At 40.2% G+C, this 19317-nt stretch overlaps 1 protein-coding gene across 1 annotated transcript; it reads right to left on the reverse strand.

Annotated features, from left to right (window-relative positions):
* Positions 1-650: 650 nt before the first annotated feature.
* On the reverse strand, positions 651-12071 carry LOC136675682 (serine/threonine-protein phosphatase 5). Its single transcript, XM_066652379.1, has 13 exons — positions 11822-12071; positions 8134-8375; positions 7627-7774; positions 7256-7377; positions 6864-6929; positions 6594-6692; positions 6094-6199; positions 4822-4964; positions 4269-4356; positions 4054-4094; positions 3037-3215; positions 2612-2693; positions 651-2192 (listed from the first exon to the last, which is right to left on the reverse strand). Exons 1-13 carry the CDS (start codon positions 11886-11888, stop codon positions 2130-2132), a joined length of 1446 nt encoding a protein of 481 aa, XP_066508476.1. The 5' UTR covers positions 11889-12071; the 3' UTR covers positions 651-2129.
* Between the last annotated feature and the right edge of the window lie 7246 nt (positions 12072-19317).

A 19317-nucleotide genomic window follows, 5' to 3' on the forward strand; every position in this document is an offset into this window, starting at 1 on the left:
TGTAATCCAATATTAAGTGTTTAAAGAACATATTATTAATACATTTTAGAGCAGAAAGTCGAGTCTGCAGAATTAGTGCGTTCAATGGCGCCCCCTGGTGCATATGTCGAATTTAACGTATAACTAAAGCCACGGAGACATTGGTTTAGGTCGGAACCTAGTTTACAAGATCGAATAAAGACTACGCTTTAGAGAACCATACAAACGAACACTGAGCTGTGGAATAGTGGAACAGTGTTCTCTAGACTAACAGAACTCTCCAGTCATTTATAGTGGCTGTTTGATCCAAAATAACTCCCCTAACCTCAATAACTGACCCTAACAACATTGTTGTAAACGCTGGATGCCATCAAATTCTCACAGAAATGTGCCAATATCTAATGTAATACATTCCCAAAAGTAAAGCCTCTGTTTTAACGACCATGCATTTCTGAAGAGTTTGTGAATATTGTGTTATACAGCACCACAACCCTGAACTGGATCAGTGGTTACAACGAACGAATGTAGTGTTTTTTGCACATTGTCTCACATCAGTTTTCCCCTTTGTGTTTAACACAGCACTGTAAGGTAACTGAAGCTGCATTTAAAATGCAACAAATCATGTAATAAATAAGATGAACAAAAGGGACAGGATGCTTTTATTCAACAATTTTTATTCCCAAACATGTACACAGGGAGTTTTTTTGTTACAGTATATACTGTATATACATACACATTTGTGTATAGAACATTATCTAAAAAGTCAAGGGGGGGTATGGCTGCTGTGCGTTTTCAAGAGAGGGAGATGGGGTTCTGAACATCTGCCATAATCTGTCACAAATCCACACAGGGAGGGTGGGTTAGGGTTGGGGTGGTCAGCTAGATGGACAAATGTACAGTGGGGAATACATAGATCTCCAGTGCATTTCAGTCAAGCGAGTTGGGAGAGATGAGTGTGTGTGTGTGTGTGTGTGTGGGAAGGATGAAGGGGGAGGGGGGGGGGTGTTCAACATAACATATTACGACTGACAGTCACTGAGCGCTTTACGACACTGTCCTGTCCCTCAAAGCAAAAGAATCAAAGGAGAAAGTGGTGGGAACAGATATTTCAGTGAGTTTGTACAAGTGTTTCCTGTGATTTATCACACACTGATACAACTTTATAGCTTCACTGTCCTTAGAAAGGGTATTTTAATGGGTTAAATTCAGTTATAGAAGTTAAGCAGTTATAAGACATGGATTAAAATGGCAAATGTGACCTGTCTGCCAAATAGTGAGCCCACTGTCATCTATACAATCTTCAGATCTGCATATTCCACAGGTCAGATAACGATACAGGCCCATAGAGCTGGGTTATTTACATAACTGCTTAATAATGTTTAAGTTTTTTATAATCCCATGGACCCTTCTTAAGCATAGTCCTACTGTAAAGTCATATAGTCACATTAATTTGATGAACAACAGGCTGACCACAAGACAGAGTGAAATCTCCCGAGGCAGCATCCAGAGTCCCATTGGATCTGGCTCTGCTCTACTCTATTCTATAGGGAGGATGACGTACATGTGGAGGTGGCTGGTTACAAATCTAAGCAGCACAGAATGATTTCACTGCTACAGTATAATCATAGGAAAACGACTGCTGTCCCTCTCAATGACACTTTGAATGGAGGGGAGGAAAAGGGTATGGGATAATTAGACAAATGTGAATTCACTCATAGGGGGATGACATTTTTCAATCGGTTCAAATTCAGGACCCGTGAACGTATCACCCGTCTCAAAGTTGCTCAAATCTTACTCTGACTCATTTGATACAAGGGCCCCAGGTCTTTGGTACGATCCAGCTCCTCATGTTTTGTCCAACAGCTGAAGAATCAACCACTCATTTTTTTTTATTTATAAAAAAAAAAAAAAAAAAAAAAAACAACCTAGCAGAGGGTGGGACACACACACACACAAAAATATGGTTATGTGGATTAAAAACAGGAAATTCCCACAGAAACCAGGCTTTTGGAGTTCTCTCTCCACCACTCTGAATACTGCCAGCACCTCTGTGAGACAGGAATGAGAAGAACAAGAGATGTGTCTGGAGGGATGGGTGTGGACTTGAGAGAGGAACGGCTGCTGAGAGACGGATGGATAACCCAGAGCCTCTACATCATTCCCAACTGCAGCAGAGAGTTGGCATAAGCCATAGGCTTAACATTCGGATGAGGCTGCAGAGAGAAAGGAAGAGGTTCACAGTTATTCATTTATTAATTAGGATGAGGTTCATGTTAATTGTGTGAAAGTTAATCAAAGAAGATGAGTTACATTACAATAATAGAGCATGTTTAAGCATGTTGTGTGTGTTGCTTTTGTGTACAGTAGTGTGTAAAAACCTTGGGCACCTAAGTTTATTATTATTAAAAATAATTGATCTTCTCAAATTGAGCAGTGCAAATATAAAATTATATTTAATTATAATAAATACAAAAATACATAACACTGCTCAGATGAACAGCCTTATTTTCTCAGGGATATAAAACTTTTGCACAGTGCTGTAACTGTCAGGAATTAAATAATAAATGAATAATAATAATAATAATAATAATAATAATATATTTTGAATTTTAAAAAAAGTGACAGCACTGACCACAGCAGTGAACTGGTGGAATTCAGGCTTGAGGTCTGATCCCCTGAGGTGGATATAGGCTCCTTTATTTCCCATCTGGTCACTAGAAGGAAGACAGAGAGAGCAAAAAAATGAATACAACAAATTAAGTGTAACCTCCTCAGAGTTTGAGATCTGCCATGTCACAGTATGTAATTAGAAATGGTCCAGAAATCCCATGGCGATCTTAACAACATTTACAGACAAAACTGTAGGACCTTTATTCCTTGTACATGCTTTATTTCATATGAGCTTTCTGACTGAAAATTAGCCTTTCAACACAGGATCACAAGCCACACTGAATGTGTAATCACATTAGTCTGATTATAAACGTCTAAAAGGGTGAGGGGGGGGGTCATACTGCAAAGTTTTAAAGGTAACAGAACCCATGCTGGGGGGGGACATACCAGTAATTGGGCGCGGAGAACACGGTGATGCACTTCCCTGAGTGAGTGACCTCGTAGCCCTCTGCCTTCACCTCATGACTGCGCACAATGTATTGCAGTTTGTTCTGTTCGAGGAAGCGCTGAGTCACGTCAGGCCCAAACTGACAGCTCACGCCTCGCTTGCTGATGGAGCGCCCATTCTGAGAGGGAGCAGTAGGAAAAATAAAGGTTGGAAAAATAATAATACAATTAAATTATAATAGTGATAAGACCAACTACAACAACAACAACAACTACAACTTTAAATGCATCAAAAGTATCTTGAACCTGAATCATTTGGAAAACCTCACAAAGATTTTTAAACACACATTCCACATTTGCTGTACAGCAGCAATCCACAAAAACAGAGGGGGGGGGGGTCATGGTCCTCTGGGGGCTGCTGGGAAGGCACGGAGATGGTCACAGAAACATTTCTAAAAATGTAGTTGATTAAACTATGTATGTGCCAGCCACACAAATTTTGTAGCCATTCAGTGAGTAATGAATGTTACAGAATAGTACCAGGTCAACGCTGTGTACATAGCTAGCACAATGGACAAGGATATGGGAAGCAGAGGTGAGTGAGCGCATACCAGAGGTATTTAAACTCTAAGGCAGACCCCAGGAATTGCTGGGGGGCACAGATGAGGCATGAGATGGCACAAACGACTCATAAAATTCTTTATACTCTGACTTTATGGTGTTTTTCCCTAATTTAGTAACGCAGGTTATTTTAGTCTTGTAATAAGGAGCCAACATTAGCTTTGGGGCTGATGGACATTTGGATGAGTAGAGAAAGCCCCCTAGACCAGGAGCGTGTGTTCTGAGCGGAATGGAATGATGTGAGATGGTTGTTTTATGCAGACTCTGGTGTGCTGCTAAGTTTGTTTTGACTTTGATAATAATCATAAATGTATTGCATTTGATACATGACCTTCATTCATAAAAATGAACAAAAACAGAAAAATTATTTCACAGGGGGAGTGCAGTGAGACTGACCTGAGGTTGAGGATCTGACCACAAGAGATCACACATTGGACCTGCAGGACAGAAAGAGAGAGCAGAAAGAAAAGTGAGGAATGGGCTCACATCTGGACTCCTGGATGTCTTCAGTTACAGTAGATACACAGAGATCACAGGAGACAACCTCAGATAAAGTTCTTTATTTTTCTGAATTCATGAAAAACATTTATAGAATTGGGATGATGCCCTACCCGCATCTGGAGGTTGTCTGTTTCTGTCTATCTTTCTGAGGTCATCTAAGGTCACACCATCCTCACTGAACAGTCCTCCGTGCATCACCTGAAACAGCCACAAAATAACTGCAATTATAACATTCTTGACATGATTTACAAATAGATCTACATTAAACTGAAGTGGCTTCTTTTACAAGTAGTGATCAGACATATCAGAAACAGATATAACTAATGTTAATTAATTCTATTACACATCATAGACAATACTCCTCTAATAGGGGCTGTGGTGGTCACTTATGAAAAACAAATTAATACATTTATTTAAATATTTTACTGCATTTATTCTTCTATACTTATATAATATAGTTATTTAACTTTTTTTACTATATACACACACACACACGCTTTCCAATAACCGATTAACTCTCTGTTGCATGCCTAAGCCTAGCATAGTTCCATATTAAAAAAAAAATCATGCTTATCATGCCACAAGAATGTAGAACACTTTGGTCAGGAAATGTTCCCAAAAAGTCATGCCAAGGAACCAGCCGGACAGGGAACTGATGCTCACCAACACTTTGCTGTTGATGCACTGAGCAAGCGGAAGCCACTGGAAGACCTCACTGAACAGCTGGAACATCTGCGCAGTGTACTTGGCCTTGACCTCGCCCTCGAAGCCGTACATCTGGTTCATGTTGTCCGTTTCATGATTCCCTGCAGAATAACAGGAGATTACTGAGAGTTCGGCAAAGGAGTCGGTGGCGCCACAGAGCTCAGGTTGTCAGGTGAAATACAACTTTGGACTCAAAGGTCAGGATACAATTTAGTATCTGATATTTGATTTTACAGATCCACCATGGAGAATATGTTCCCCTCTAATACACTCATGTGGTTTAACTCCATGTTTTCCCTCTCAAAAACCTGCACACAGCTGGATGGCTGACTAGTCAGCACAAACGTCACTAAAAGGAGCTGCATAACATTAGGGCCAGGAAATGAGCTGAAAATATCCCCATGGATCAATCACATCCAGGGAATGGTCTGTTTCAAAAACTCTTCTTGGGAAAACGATGCCATGCTTTATTCCTTCCCTTCTCACTTTACTCAGAAGACTAGTTTGATTACCCACAGTGATATTAAATGGCAGGGGCTCTAAAGAGAGGATGGAGTTCATTTTGTGCAAAAAAATTTAAAAAATCTAAAAAAAAGAATCTAAAATCTTTGCTTTTGTTTGTTTTTTGTTTTTTTTTTTTTCTTCTCGTGGATTTTGCTGATAAAATCTATGTACTTCTTCAGCTTTTGCTTCTGAGATTTGCCTCACTTTTCACAGGCCCATTGCATTTAGTTAGATCCAGGTCACGTTAGACTAGAACACATTAGGGAGGTGTCTTATAAATTGTAAACAAGGTTTCAGAACACCTCAGTCAGTCCAAACTCAGTTGACCAATGGAGATTCAAGGTGAATCTTCATCTAAGCCCCTCCCACCAGTGAAAACTACGCCAAAACAAAAAAAAAATAAGCAGAAGAAAATGAAAGAGTCAAGAAATAAAAGACCACATAAGGAATAAAGACAGGCCACATGCAAATTAGAGTAATAAAGTAGTCAGGTTTTTGAACAAGTTTTTCCTTTTGATTCTTGGAATATTGTTTGCAGATTATATTATTTTTTGTAAAACTTTTGGTGCAAAATAAAGCTGCACTGACTCGTTTACAAAACAGAAAATCAAAATATCACAATGAATGTAATTCTGAAAATACTTTTGTAGGACCACCATGTCATGGCCTTCACACTGGACATGCCATGTGTGGGTCTTCAGTAGGCATTGATATGAGATGCCTCACCCCTCAGTAGGTGGAAGTGATCTGGGTAAAGCAGCTTGAAACCGAAGAGTGTGAGAATAACTTCCACTGAGAAAGAGCCGCGGTCAACGAAGTCACCATTAAACAGCTGCAGACTGAGGTCAAGGTTCTCAAACAACTCAGCAGCTATAACTCTACCACAGAGAAATGGAACAAAAAGATATGAGCTTATGTTTAAAACCTCTGACATCCACTTGTTCATTCATAGCCTGTAACCACTTAAGCAGTAGGGGAGTAAATCTCTGAGCTCTCATGGATATGGTGTTATGGTCATTTAGACTACTAAAATGATAATCACAATATATCATTATTATACTGTTTCTAAAGCATAAACACTGGACCATATATTTACACAGGACAGGCATGTGTAATTTCAATTTCCCAGCTCTAGTCTCTTACTCTAATCGCTTTTAAATCTTACCTTTACCGACTGATCATCCACCTTCTCATCCAGGTGTGCTATTCTAATGATAAAAGGATACATAAGGATTTGTCGGCGACGGTAAACCATTCAACTCAAAAATATTTAGAAGATCGTAGTACTGGCCGTGCGTGTCCCCACAAATAGTTATTTTCTCTGTCTAGAAAGAGAGTGGAAAAAAAGAAAGCGAAAAGAAGAGGGTTTTGACATCAAGAGGAATTTGAAGACTGGGAAAAAGAAACAGGAAAATAATTCAAATTTGGGCTCAGCGCAAAAAAAAAAGAATCTTTCATCATTCACCGAAAAAGCCCAAAATACTTTAGTGACGTACCTCTTTTAACGTGATTTCGACTAGACTGGGGAGTTTAGATAATACTTCTTTTACTTGAACCAGCATCTGAAAAGTTTATGATAATGCATCAAGGTGAATAAAATGAACAGAATCTGTGACCTCAACATTGAGTCTCACACAAACCACCTCATAACAGGACCACAAACATCAGCGAAATTAAACACCAAATATGCAGAGGGGAGTGTGGCACAACCAAACCAGGTCTGGTTTGTGCTGAATAGTTTTAAGCACATTTGGAAAAGATTAATCATTTCTTCCAAAAGTTAAAATAAATAAATAAAATACTACTACTGCTTCAAAAGCTGCTTCACCCTTTTTTAAAAAACGTGGTTGTGCATGTTTTCCTCTCTCTGGAAGGTTTAGGTGCTCACCTGGTAAGCACATTTCCTATGCAGTTTCTTCTGGTCCTTGAACCAGTCCATAAGCTCCTTCATGAACTTCAACGTGACTTTACCATCTTCAAGTTTAGGGCCTGCATAGTCGTCCTCAATCGCTAGAGAGGAGAGAGTATATTTCACTCACACATTTTTAATCTCAGGACAAAAAAACAGTTTAACAGCTGAACAGTTTAAACATTTTGTGGCTGATAACAACGATCATATAAAAGGGGCTAAAAACCTCTGATAAAACCGGTTCAGGTATATTTTGCTGCAGATATAAAACAACAAATTCACAGTAACATCCATGTCCTATAATCCTATGTTGCATGTGTGTGACAATGAGGATAACTTCCTCCACTCACTCATGTTCTCAATGTCTAAAGAGTCGACCACCGATCTCTTCAGCTCGTCACTGGCGATTGCTCTCTCGAAGGCCTTCTGCTTAACAATCTTGTTGCACTCCTGATATTTCATCTTGGCGTCCTTGTCATTAGGGCGCACCCTGACTACCTGATCACAGAAAAAGAGCAGAACACAAAACTGAATTAATGCAAAGAAACCCCTCAGCTTCATAGTCTCTATTATATAGACTCCAAAAGACAAGCTGCGTGCATGAGTTCATGTGTGACACTTTTTTTTACAGATTTAGTGCATATTTTGTGACAGTGATATAGATTAAAATGTGCAGAAGTGTTTTCCCTGTAGGTGATGTGAACTTACTTTCATTTGTATGAATAAATACTGACTCAAACATTAGCACATGAGCACAGTGTTGTTAAAAACAACCAAAAAGAACTGAATGTCATTTTTCTTTAGGATGCAACCACTCGTGATTGCTTATTAATTATTTTGTAATTGACATAACTCACCGTCTCATAATCCTTGAGGGCTGCCTTAAACTTGCCCAGGGCCATGTTTGAGGTGGCTCGTCGGTAGTAGCCCTTGATGTAGTTCTTGTCAATCTCGAGGGCACGGGTGGCGTCTGCCAGGGCATAGCCATAGCACTCAGTGCGCAGGTACGCCAGACTCCGGTTACTGAAGTAGATGGCATTGGAAGGGTTCAGATCCAGTGCCTCTGTGTAATACTTGATTGCGTTCTCATAATCTTTTTCTGAAATTAAAGAATATGACCATTAATATGTGAGCAAGACTTCAGATGAAATCACTGTGTATTTTGTCTTTAATTAAAGAGAGGCATGTAGCCTTAATCCAAACTCCATTGAAAGTATTATTACTATAATAAGTTACTTATTTAAATAAAAAGTACAATCAGCAAATTTCAAAAGCATTACAGCACTTCTATCAGCACAGGAACTAAAGTCTACACAACTCTGCTTTCCTATTTACACTTACATTTACACTTCCCTGCTTCCCATACATGCAACATTAAACAGATCATATGACCATGACCTAAAGTTAATTTCTGAACATGAACACAGCTCATAGCTTAATAGTGCAATAATTACTTATGGTTCTCTTGTTTAAAGTAATTTATGTATTTAGACATTTCTCACTTGTGTTATCATATGTTTTATCACTTAATATGTTTCTTAGAGAAATACCTTGCAAGGTTGCTCTTACACATGTCATGTACATATTTCATTTATGTATACAGACTCTTCTAAATCGTATTATATTTATAGTACATCAGTACTGCCTATTTGTACTTCTGTTACTCACTTCTATAACCCCACCCTATTTATTCTGATTACTGCATGTCTTCTCCTGTGCAGTATATACAGTTCTGTGACAATGTTTGTGCTTTTCCAAAATCTTAAACATTTCTCATCATTCTATTCCCGTTCAGCTTGTTAAAGACTTTCAGGCTGTTTGTGAAGAGAAAACGCATAACTGGAGCCAAGCACTGGCCTTAATCTAAGCTCTTATTCATTCATATATTACATAAAATACACAGACTCTCAAAACAATTCATTATTTTGCTTTTGCCTTGCTCTGACGCTTTCAAAGTTTGACTGAACTGACTGGTCACTAGCGAAATTATTTTGCTGTTAATGCAGCGAACATTCAGCACAGACAAAGTTCTGGAAAGCCAGGACCAGTGGGACATTTGTAAATCTCTCTACACATCTGATGTTGGCAGTCAGCAAATCTGTTGTAAATGGCAGCAGTGGCAGGACTAAACAGGTGAGACTAAAGCAAACTGCTGCTTTATGAAATTCCTCTAATGAGAGAGCATTTGTTAAATCTAGAGGAGAGGTTGGGGTTCTTGCAAACACTTTACAAAGCCATGTTTGAAATGATGCTTTATGGTGAAGGAAAGAAAGAAAAGGGATCATCTGACCTCAGCACTGCTTCTAATCTAAGTATATATATATTTTGTGGGACCTGTATGTTTTGTTAAATTTGCATTAAAGTAAGTAAATTATATTTTCAAGCCATTAGGTATTTTTTTTTTTTCAGTCTGTCCATCTAACCTGTATCTCCTCAAACTCCTGACCAGCATTTATGAAAACCTTCTTTGTTTATACATAGACTTCCATTGTTCACTACAGGAAGGATAAACAGGTCAGTACAATAGTGGCCTGAAATTCACAAGAAAGCTGATTGTGGAGAAAATGATCATCACATTAAACAACATTTACAATAAAATTCTAATTTCACAGTAGCTCCCCTAAGACCTAAATTATGTTACTTTACATATTGCAGGCTTAATAAAACAGGCTCAAACTCATACACACGTATTTAGAGAACAGCATACAATATATTCCCCAAAATTTCAATGTCACTGCCTATGTGTTTGTGAAGAATATTTAATCATTAAAAAAAAACAAGAGTAGAGCTGTGATCAAAATCAGAGAACTGTAAACACTGAAGCAAAAAATAAGTTTACAGGTGATTTTTATGAGTATGATTTTCTGAGAAATATTTTTCTCTCTACATATACACACACAACAAATTGACATATTTAAAAATATTTACATTTAATTCATTTAGCATATATAGCGTTAACGTAGTATAAGATGTATGTTTGACCAAGTCAAATGATCAATATTAAGGCGACTTTTACTTTGTAATATTTCACGGCTTGTTACCACATGTAACATTCCCTACATTTTTAATAAAATATGTATATTTCAATATATTGTTTTATACCCTGTATACATGGTTAACGTTGGTTTAAAAAAACACACTTTGGGAAAAGTTCATCGGCAAGTGTTTTTTGTCTTATATGCGACTTTAAATAATACGAGCTCCAGAGGCACTTTCCTCGTGGGAGGACTTTTATTTCAGAACACGGCTAGTCCGTTAGCCTCAGCTGCTAGCCAGTTAATCCCTCACTATTTATAACCCGCAGTCGGTCGCAGTGTGGGGGTTTAAAGTGTTCCTTGTGTTTTTGTTGTGTGAAAATGTCCTGAAACCCGCCAGTTTCTGTGTGAACGTGTGGAGAAGATATAACCTCTCAATGAATGAATGAATGACAGACTTATGTAAAACCACGCTAATAAACACAAACAGCTTGTTTGACTGGTATAAACTTTCCCGTGGACACAACAACAACCGCTGTGACGTTTCTGATTTAATTGCAGTGGTTCTCCTCTTTGTACCAGTTTCTCGCTGTAACTGTTACATCAAGGAGCTGAAATTTAGACTCGCGAACGAGTCATTTCTGAACCGATTCTCAACTTCAGCGGAATCACTTCAATATTTTCCATAATCTGAGCTGCGAGTCTCAAAATCAGTGCCACTGGGCCCAGCCTGTGCACATGTTGAAGCTTTGTTGAATGCCTTTATAAGAAGTGAAAATGAGAAATACCTAATCAAGAATTAACTTCTTCCTATGTCTTATTGTGTAATTTCCAGGCATTACTAAGATGTTCCCACATAAATATTTAGTCATTACAGCGCATTTTAAACTCGTTTCCAGACATTAATTTATTTTGAAGGAATGTCACCAGCAGAGTTTTGTAGAACCATGCTTATTTAAATATTACAAAATACTCTTAAATGTGTATCTGGGGGGAAAATCCTATTAACTTTTAAACGAGTAAAGAAACTGAAACTTGCTATGTTTTAAAGGTTTGATTAATTACAATTGCTTTACTTTTGTGGAAAACTGAACCACGGCTTAAAATCGTTCTGCCTCACCCTACAATTACTTTTGGGAAAAGATATTGTATTCGAACATTTGATTCACTCAGGCAGACGGTTCAAAGCATCGGTTCGGTGCCGTACTTCACTTCGCTTTTAGCCAGCTAAGCTAACAGACCAAGCAGCATGACGTAGTTAGCCGTTAGCTAAGAATACATGTACGCAGTAAACTTCATTTACAGCAACCGTACAGAGCTGTCATTGCGTGGACTCGGGTGACCGCAGTTTATCCACAATGTCAGGAACATTTCAAACGCGGAGTGAGGCTTAAAATCCGAGCTTAATTTCATTCAAAGCTCTGCTACCGGCTGATGGAGCTAAAGCTAACTAACAATTCCGGCTAACGTAAATTCTCCCGCCTCGGTTCCCTCAAGTTCTCTCACACAGGACACAGAGAGGATGATAAACAACCGTCTAACAAACACATGAAGCCCGTTTCTATTTTACCTTTGAAGTAATTGTTTGCTTTCTCCTTCAGTTTCTCAGCCTCAACACTCCGCTCCTCCTCCGCCATCTTCACACAGCCTCAGTTCGCTCCGGCACCAGCAGCAAACTCGTGTCTTATTCCAACTCTCCGTTCCACCTTAAATGATCCCTGGGTTCTCTTCTGGCATTGAGGGGAGCGTATATATGTTGGGTTATTAATGTGTTTTAACCTTCCACCATAAGGGGTACCTCTGTTATATTCTGGCGCCAGGAGTAATGGGTTGAAGTGGGGTGGGATTTACCGTTCCACCTTAAATGGTACAGCCGTTTCATTCTAAAAGTCTGTAGTTCTAGAAGTTTGTAATGTCAATCCGTAGTGTCCACCTTAAACGGCTCAGCTGTATTGGTTCCTCTTTTAGTGTCAGTGTTAGAGTCTGGTGTTCGAGGAGTCGGGAGTGTAACTGTTGAACCATTTAAGGTGGAAATTAACTTCTGAATGGGACACAAATTTAAACATCCTTTATCCTTACAATAAGAGACTTAAGATTTCATCACTGACCACTGCAAACAGATTTATAAACAGCTCAAGCTCCACTTTGGTCATTGATTAACCTCCTTAAATTCCCCTCAGTTCATATTTGCATATTTTATTCCTAAAATTATTATAGGGCCTACATTTTATTTGACATTAGTTTTAATTTTTAAGTCCTTTTATCTTTCTAAACATCACTGTTCTAAATGGAATTCATCTTTAGTTTTCTTCCAAAGGGACAAGTCCCCCGAAAGCCGTCTTTTCCAGTGTAAATAAATACGTTTTATTTGTAATGCACTTTACATTTCAAAGAAATCTCATTCTCATTATAATAAAGTGTCATTATTGAAGTGTGATAAATAGTGTGATATTGAAGTGAAAAAAAACAACAACATATTAACGAATAAAACTTAAATATAACAATAAACTGTGTTAAAAAAAAAAAACATGTCCAAACCCAGTTTCCAGAAAAGTATTAAAGAAATGTATGAAGAAGATATCTTTAATGTTTTTCTAATGTAAAACTTGAACTTTTTTGTGAACAAACAAACAAACACAAAATATCCCAAAACCTGTAGTATACCCCATAAAAGGACAGGGGCAAACGAGAAAAACCTTTCTAGAAAACATTTCTCTTCTGAAACATTACACTAAACAGATGCATATAAAAGGAGCATTAAGAAAAAAGCCCTTTCTCAGGCCAAAATTTGTGAGAGAATGGTCAATCAGTTCAGTTAGAACATTTTTTAGCACAAGACTGGCAAAAGTTTAGGTCTTTCACCATCCACAGTTCATAAAATCATGAGAAAAATTAGGGGAACTTTTGGAGCATAAAAACCAAGTCTCGTTAACCACAGGAATGAGCAAAATTCAGTGTCATGTGTTATGTAATGGTGTGTATTAATTTCAAATAAGAAGTTGCAAATTTTCAGCATCAGGGGAAATGTTAGAAAACAGTTATACATATTTATTATTTCAAATCCATTGATAATTTTTATTACATTATTGTTCTACCTTGTTATTAGTTTGTAAAGCATGTTATAGATAAAACATGCCAATACAAAGAGAAAATACATTTCTAAATTAATATGAAACTTAGCTTATACATGGTCCAATGATTTCTCTACGTCTTGGGCTTATACTGTTACATGGGCTGTGCATATTGTTTGTAATATTATGCTTTGTCCTGCAGAGGGACATCTCTGCTCATATGGACTACTCTGGCCATCTGCAGAACAGTGCAGTCCATTTCCAAAATATCGCCTCTTGTAATAAAAGAATTAAATTACTTTAAGTCCAGCAGTTGCTTGTCAAATCATGGAGCAGCTGCACATAAGCCTATAATAACCATACCTAAAACCAGACTTGGACTAGAGGTGGATAAAACCCTGCAATGAGCTGTGGAGCAGCCTGACCTGTCTATCCAGCGTCAGTATCACCTCACCAGAGCTTTACTTAATGCTGAATGCAATCAAATCTACACAGACATGTTACAGCATTTAGTGTGATGCCTTCTCAGGAGAGTAGGTGCTGTTATTGCAGCACAGAGGTGTCAAATCTCACGTGAATAGCCTCATTATCAAACAGTTCTGGGGTTATTGATGGGAATTCAAATGAATAGTTACAAAAAATGAATGAATGAATAAAAAACAATATACTTTACCAGGAACAGATTTTAATATCACATTGTTTTGTTTTATTATTTTCAATTAATTTGCTGTTCTCAAGAAAATGTAAAACAATAAAAACATTCATTCATTATCCGTAACCGCTTATCCAGTTCAGGGTCGCGGTGGGTCCAGAGCCGACCTGGAATCATTGGGAATACACCCTCGAGGGGGCGCCAGTCCTTCACAGGGCAACACACATTCACTAACACACTCGCACCTACGGACACTTTTGAGTCACCAATCCACCTATCAACGTGTGTTTTTGGACTGTGGGAGGAAACCCACACAGACGCAAGGAGAACACACCACACTCCTCACAGACAGTCACCCGGAGGAAACCCACACAGACGCAAGGAAAACACAGCACACTCCTCACAGACAGTCACCCGGAGGAAACCCACACAGACACAGAGAGAATACACCACACTCCTCATAGACAGTTACCCGGAGGAAACCCACGCAAACACAGGGAGAACACGCCACACTCCTCACAGACAGTCACCCGGAGGAAACCCACGCAGACACAGAGAGAACACACCACACTCCTCACAGACAGTCACCCGGAGGAAACCCACGCAGACACAGGGAGAACACACTGCACCCCTCACAGACAGTCACCCGGAGGAAACCCACGCAGACACAGAGAGAACACACCACACTCCTCACAGACAGTCACACGGAGGAAACCTACGCAGACACAGAGAGAACACACCACACTCCTCGCAAACAGTCACACGGAGGAAACCCACGCAGACAAAGGGAGAACACACCACACTCCTCACAGACAGTCACCCGGAGGAAACCCACGCAGACACAGGGAGAACACACCACACTCCTCACAGACAGTCACACGGAGGAAACCTACGCAGACACAGAGAGAACACACCACACTCCTCGCAAACAGTCACACGGAGGAAACCCACGCAGACACAGAGAGAACACACCACACTCCTCACAGACAGTCATCCGGAGGAAACCCACGCAGACACAGGGAGAACACACCACACTCCTCACAGACAGTCACCCGGAGGAAACCCACGCAGACACAGAGAGAACACACCAAACTCCTCACAGACAGTCACCCGGAGGAAACCCACGCAGACACAGGGAGAACACACCACACTCCTCACAGACAGTCACCTGGAGGAAACCCACGCAAACACAGAGAGAACACACCACACTCCTCACAGACAGTCACACGGAGCGGGACTCTAACCCACAACCTCCAGGTCCCTCGAGCTGTGTCACTGTGACACTACCTGCTGCACCACTGTGCCACCCAACAATAAAAACATATAATTTAAAATGTGTTGTAATATGTACACAGTACATATGGAGGTTTTTATTTTCCCCAATATGTTAAACCTAGCAAATAACTTATAATCAACCAGTAAAGCCTGTTTTCCACAGTTTGTTTTATTGTCTTTGAAAATCAACAAAGCAAGTCTCATATCTATGGGGCCCAAACCTTTGTTTGCAATGGTATAATTGGTCAGACCACAACCACATACTAACAGCCACTTCAGATATTTTCCCATGACAGGACACAGGCTGACATAAGATGGTGTTATTTATTTACATGTGCTGCCTGGACCCTTTATGTGGTCTGGATCTTGTTTGTTCTGCCTGTAGAGCCCCTCTCAGCATGTGGGCTCAGATTTAGAGAGAGGAGTATGGGTCCGACGCAGTTAAAGTAACGCAGGTGTCCGTTATGTTACTCATACACAGGCCTGCTGTCTGACACACACTGCCCTCATGTAGCATTTGGCAAAAACAGCACGCAACCTTAAATTAGAACCACGCCAGCTCACAAAGCTGCTATGAGGGCATCTTTCCCTAGGGCTCTGAGCTTGTATCACATCTGAATACACACTTACACACAGGTCTGGAGTTATGACCTTCTTTCTGACTTTTCCTAAAACTGAATCATGAGGTCTGACTAATTTTGAAAGTTTGGCCTTTGAATCTGGACAGTTGCCATCAGACCGTGCACTAAATGTAAAATGGAAGCATGACCCTTTATTATTCTGTTTTAGACGTAAAAACAAACTCAATCAGAAGGCAATAATTTGAAATGGTTCATTGTAAAGAAACCCACCATTTCAGATTTTATTTACAGTGGTGATTGGAATCAGAGATCAACACAAACTTTCATTGATTCATTGTCTGTAACCGTTTACCCAGCTGAGGGTCACGGTGGGTCTGGAGCCTACCCAGAATCACTGGGCGCAAGGCAGGAACACACACTGGAGGGGGTGCCAGTCCTTCACAGGGCAACACACACACTCACTCACTCATAGATTCACTCAGATGCACACACAAACACTTTTGAATCACAAATCCACTTACCAATGTGTGGACCGGAGCGCCCGGAGGAAACCCATGTGGACATGGGGAAAACACACCAAACTCCTCACAGACCTCCACCTCCAGTCACCTGAAGTGGATCTTGAACCCACAACCTCCAGGTCCCTGGAGCTGTGTGACTGTGACACCTACCTGCTGCACCACAACGCTGCCTCAACACACACATAACCCATGTAATTACACCTCAATCCCACCTGTGAGTTTACACAGTTTTATATGTAGTGTTGATGAATAAATTCTTGGAGTGTTCAGACCTTGAATGCGCCCCTCAAACATAAATAGACTTTAAAGTACAGTCTTATGGGCATCATGGTGGTGCAACAGATGTCACACAGCTCCATGGTCTTGGAGCAGGGATTGTGGGTTCGAGCCCAGCAACCAAGGTCAAAAAAACACACCTTGGCTGGTGGACTGGCTACTCAAAAGTGTCCATAGGTGTGAGTGTGTCCGTGTTTGTATCGTGGGAGGAAATCAGAGCACCCGGAGGAAACCCAGACATGGGGAGAACACACCAAACTCTTCAGGACCTGGGAGCTGTGTGACAATGAAAATATACTTGTTGAACAAAATCCTGTCAAATATTATTACTAAGTCATTTACTAACTCTCTCAGAGAGCTTTTAAAGTTAGACGTCTGGTCGCTATCACCACAGCTGTGAATAATTCTCCTTCCTGGACAGACAGCCAGTTCACAGCCATTTCTTCAGCCACCCTGAAGTGGACCCTATATAGTGACTCAAAGCAATATGAGTTTGAGACAGTCATCCAAACAGAAGGGTGATGGTGTGTGGGTGTGTGTGTGTGTGTGTGTAGGGGGAGGGGAGAGGGTCCCGTCTGGTGGTCTGACTCACGAGGGACGTCCCGTGTCAGAGTAGCGAGGCTAGGCAGGAGGAGTGAATCATAGTCCTCACCAAACATCCCTATGGAGAGAACACTCAAACTTTCACTCTCTGGAGTTTAAGGGTGAGTCTCTCTGCCCAATGACATCACAGTGCTGCTTTCACTCCTTATGCAGGGCACAGGTGAGAGACAGGAAGAAACATATGAATGGAAACAGCCCTCTCACAGGAAGGCACCACAGAGACTTGATGTAAAACAGCTAAGAGGAAAGCAGAGAGTGGGAAGGTGACACTTAGAGTAATAAAAGAGAAACAGAACAGGAAAGATTATTTTTAACACTCACTGTGAAGATGCTAGATCACTGTCTTCACAATCCTTTCAGTTCAACAAGTTCAATATAAAGAGTATATGCCCTTTTGCTTATGTTTTTATCCAAACGTACAATTTATTTATTTTCAAGAGGGATATTGATTATCACATCATATAAATCTAAGACTTTCAAGTCAAATATATAATTAAAAGATCCAGAGAAAACAGGGCTCCTAAAAACAGGCAAAACAACTCACTTCAGATAAACAGCACTTACAGCTTTCATCTTTGAGAGAAGAGAACGCAATTCTCTGTCCATTCCTTCACTGTAGGAAGTCAACTTCAGCAGTGCTATGGGTCTGAAAGGACGTGTAGCTTCCAAGAAGACCTTACTGAGAAAATACATATAGCCACAAAATAAGAACATATGCTGAAATATAAGCTGATGAGAACGGGTGTTCTCAGAAGTTTAAACTGAATGTTCCATAACCATACTCATCCACGTCATATTAATTTATTCTTATTATTCATTCATTCATTCATTCATTCATTATCTGTAACCCTTATCCAGTTCAGGGTCACGGTGGGTCCAGAGCCTACCTGGAATCATTGGGCGCAAGGCGGGAATACACCCTGGAGGGGGCGCCAGTCCTTCACAGGGCAACACAGACACACACACCCACATTTACTCACACACTCACACCTACGGACACTTTTGAGTCACCAATCCACCTACCAACGTGTGTTTTTGGACTGTGGGAGGAAACCAGAGCACCCGGAGGAAACCCACGCAGACACAGAGAGAACACACCACACTCCTCACAGACAGTCACCTGGAGGAAACCCACGCAGACACAGAGAGAACACACTACACTTCTCACAGACAGTCACCCGGAAGAAACCCACGCAGACACAGAAAGAACACACCACACTCCTCACAGACAGTCACCCGGAGGAAACCCATGCAGACACAGAGAGAACACACCACACTCCTCACAGACAGTCACCCGGAGGAAACCCACGCAGACACAGAGAGAACACACCACACTCCTCACAGACAGTCACCTGGAGGAAACCCACGCAGACACAGAGAGAACACACTACACTTCTCACAGACAGTCACCCGGAAGAAACCCACGCAGACACAGAGAGAACACACCACACTCCTCACAGACAGTCACCTACAGGAAACCCATGCAGACGCAGCGAGAACACACCACACTCCTCACAGACAGTCACCCGGAGGAAACCCACACAGACACAGGGAGAACACATCACACTCCTCACAGACAGTCACTCGGAGGAAACCCACGCAGACACAGGGAGAACACATCACACTCCTCACAGACAGTCACCCGGAGGAAACCCACACAGACACAGAGAGAACACATCACACTCCTCACAGACAGTCACCCGGAAGAGTTATTCTTATTAGTTTAAATTAAATTTAATTAGATTTAGATTAAATTTCACTTCTGTTCTACTATATTTAATTGTTATATATGTTTGCATTAATAGGATTACAACAATACCTAATTAATGTAATTGCATATAATTTTATTATTGTCTAATGCACTGGTATAATGTGCATTTTTAAATTTAGAAAATCTGGGTAAAATATATATAAATATCTACTTAAAAACAGCAATTTGTATTTAATACATTACAAGCCTCATCATCTGCTGTATTAACAAAGCCAAAATAAACTTTGTTATTGCTTTTGTTCGCAGCTCTATGTTTAAAATTATAGTTTAACAGTGATATGTTAATATTTGCTAATAGCTATCTATTAGTAATCCT

This window comes from Hoplias malabaricus, chromosome X1, assembly GCF_029633855.1.
Source record: "Hoplias malabaricus isolate fHopMal1 chromosome X1, fHopMal1.hap1, whole genome shotgun sequence".
Classification (NCBI taxonomy): domain Eukaryota; kingdom Metazoa; phylum Chordata; class Actinopteri; order Characiformes; family Erythrinidae; genus Hoplias; species Hoplias malabaricus.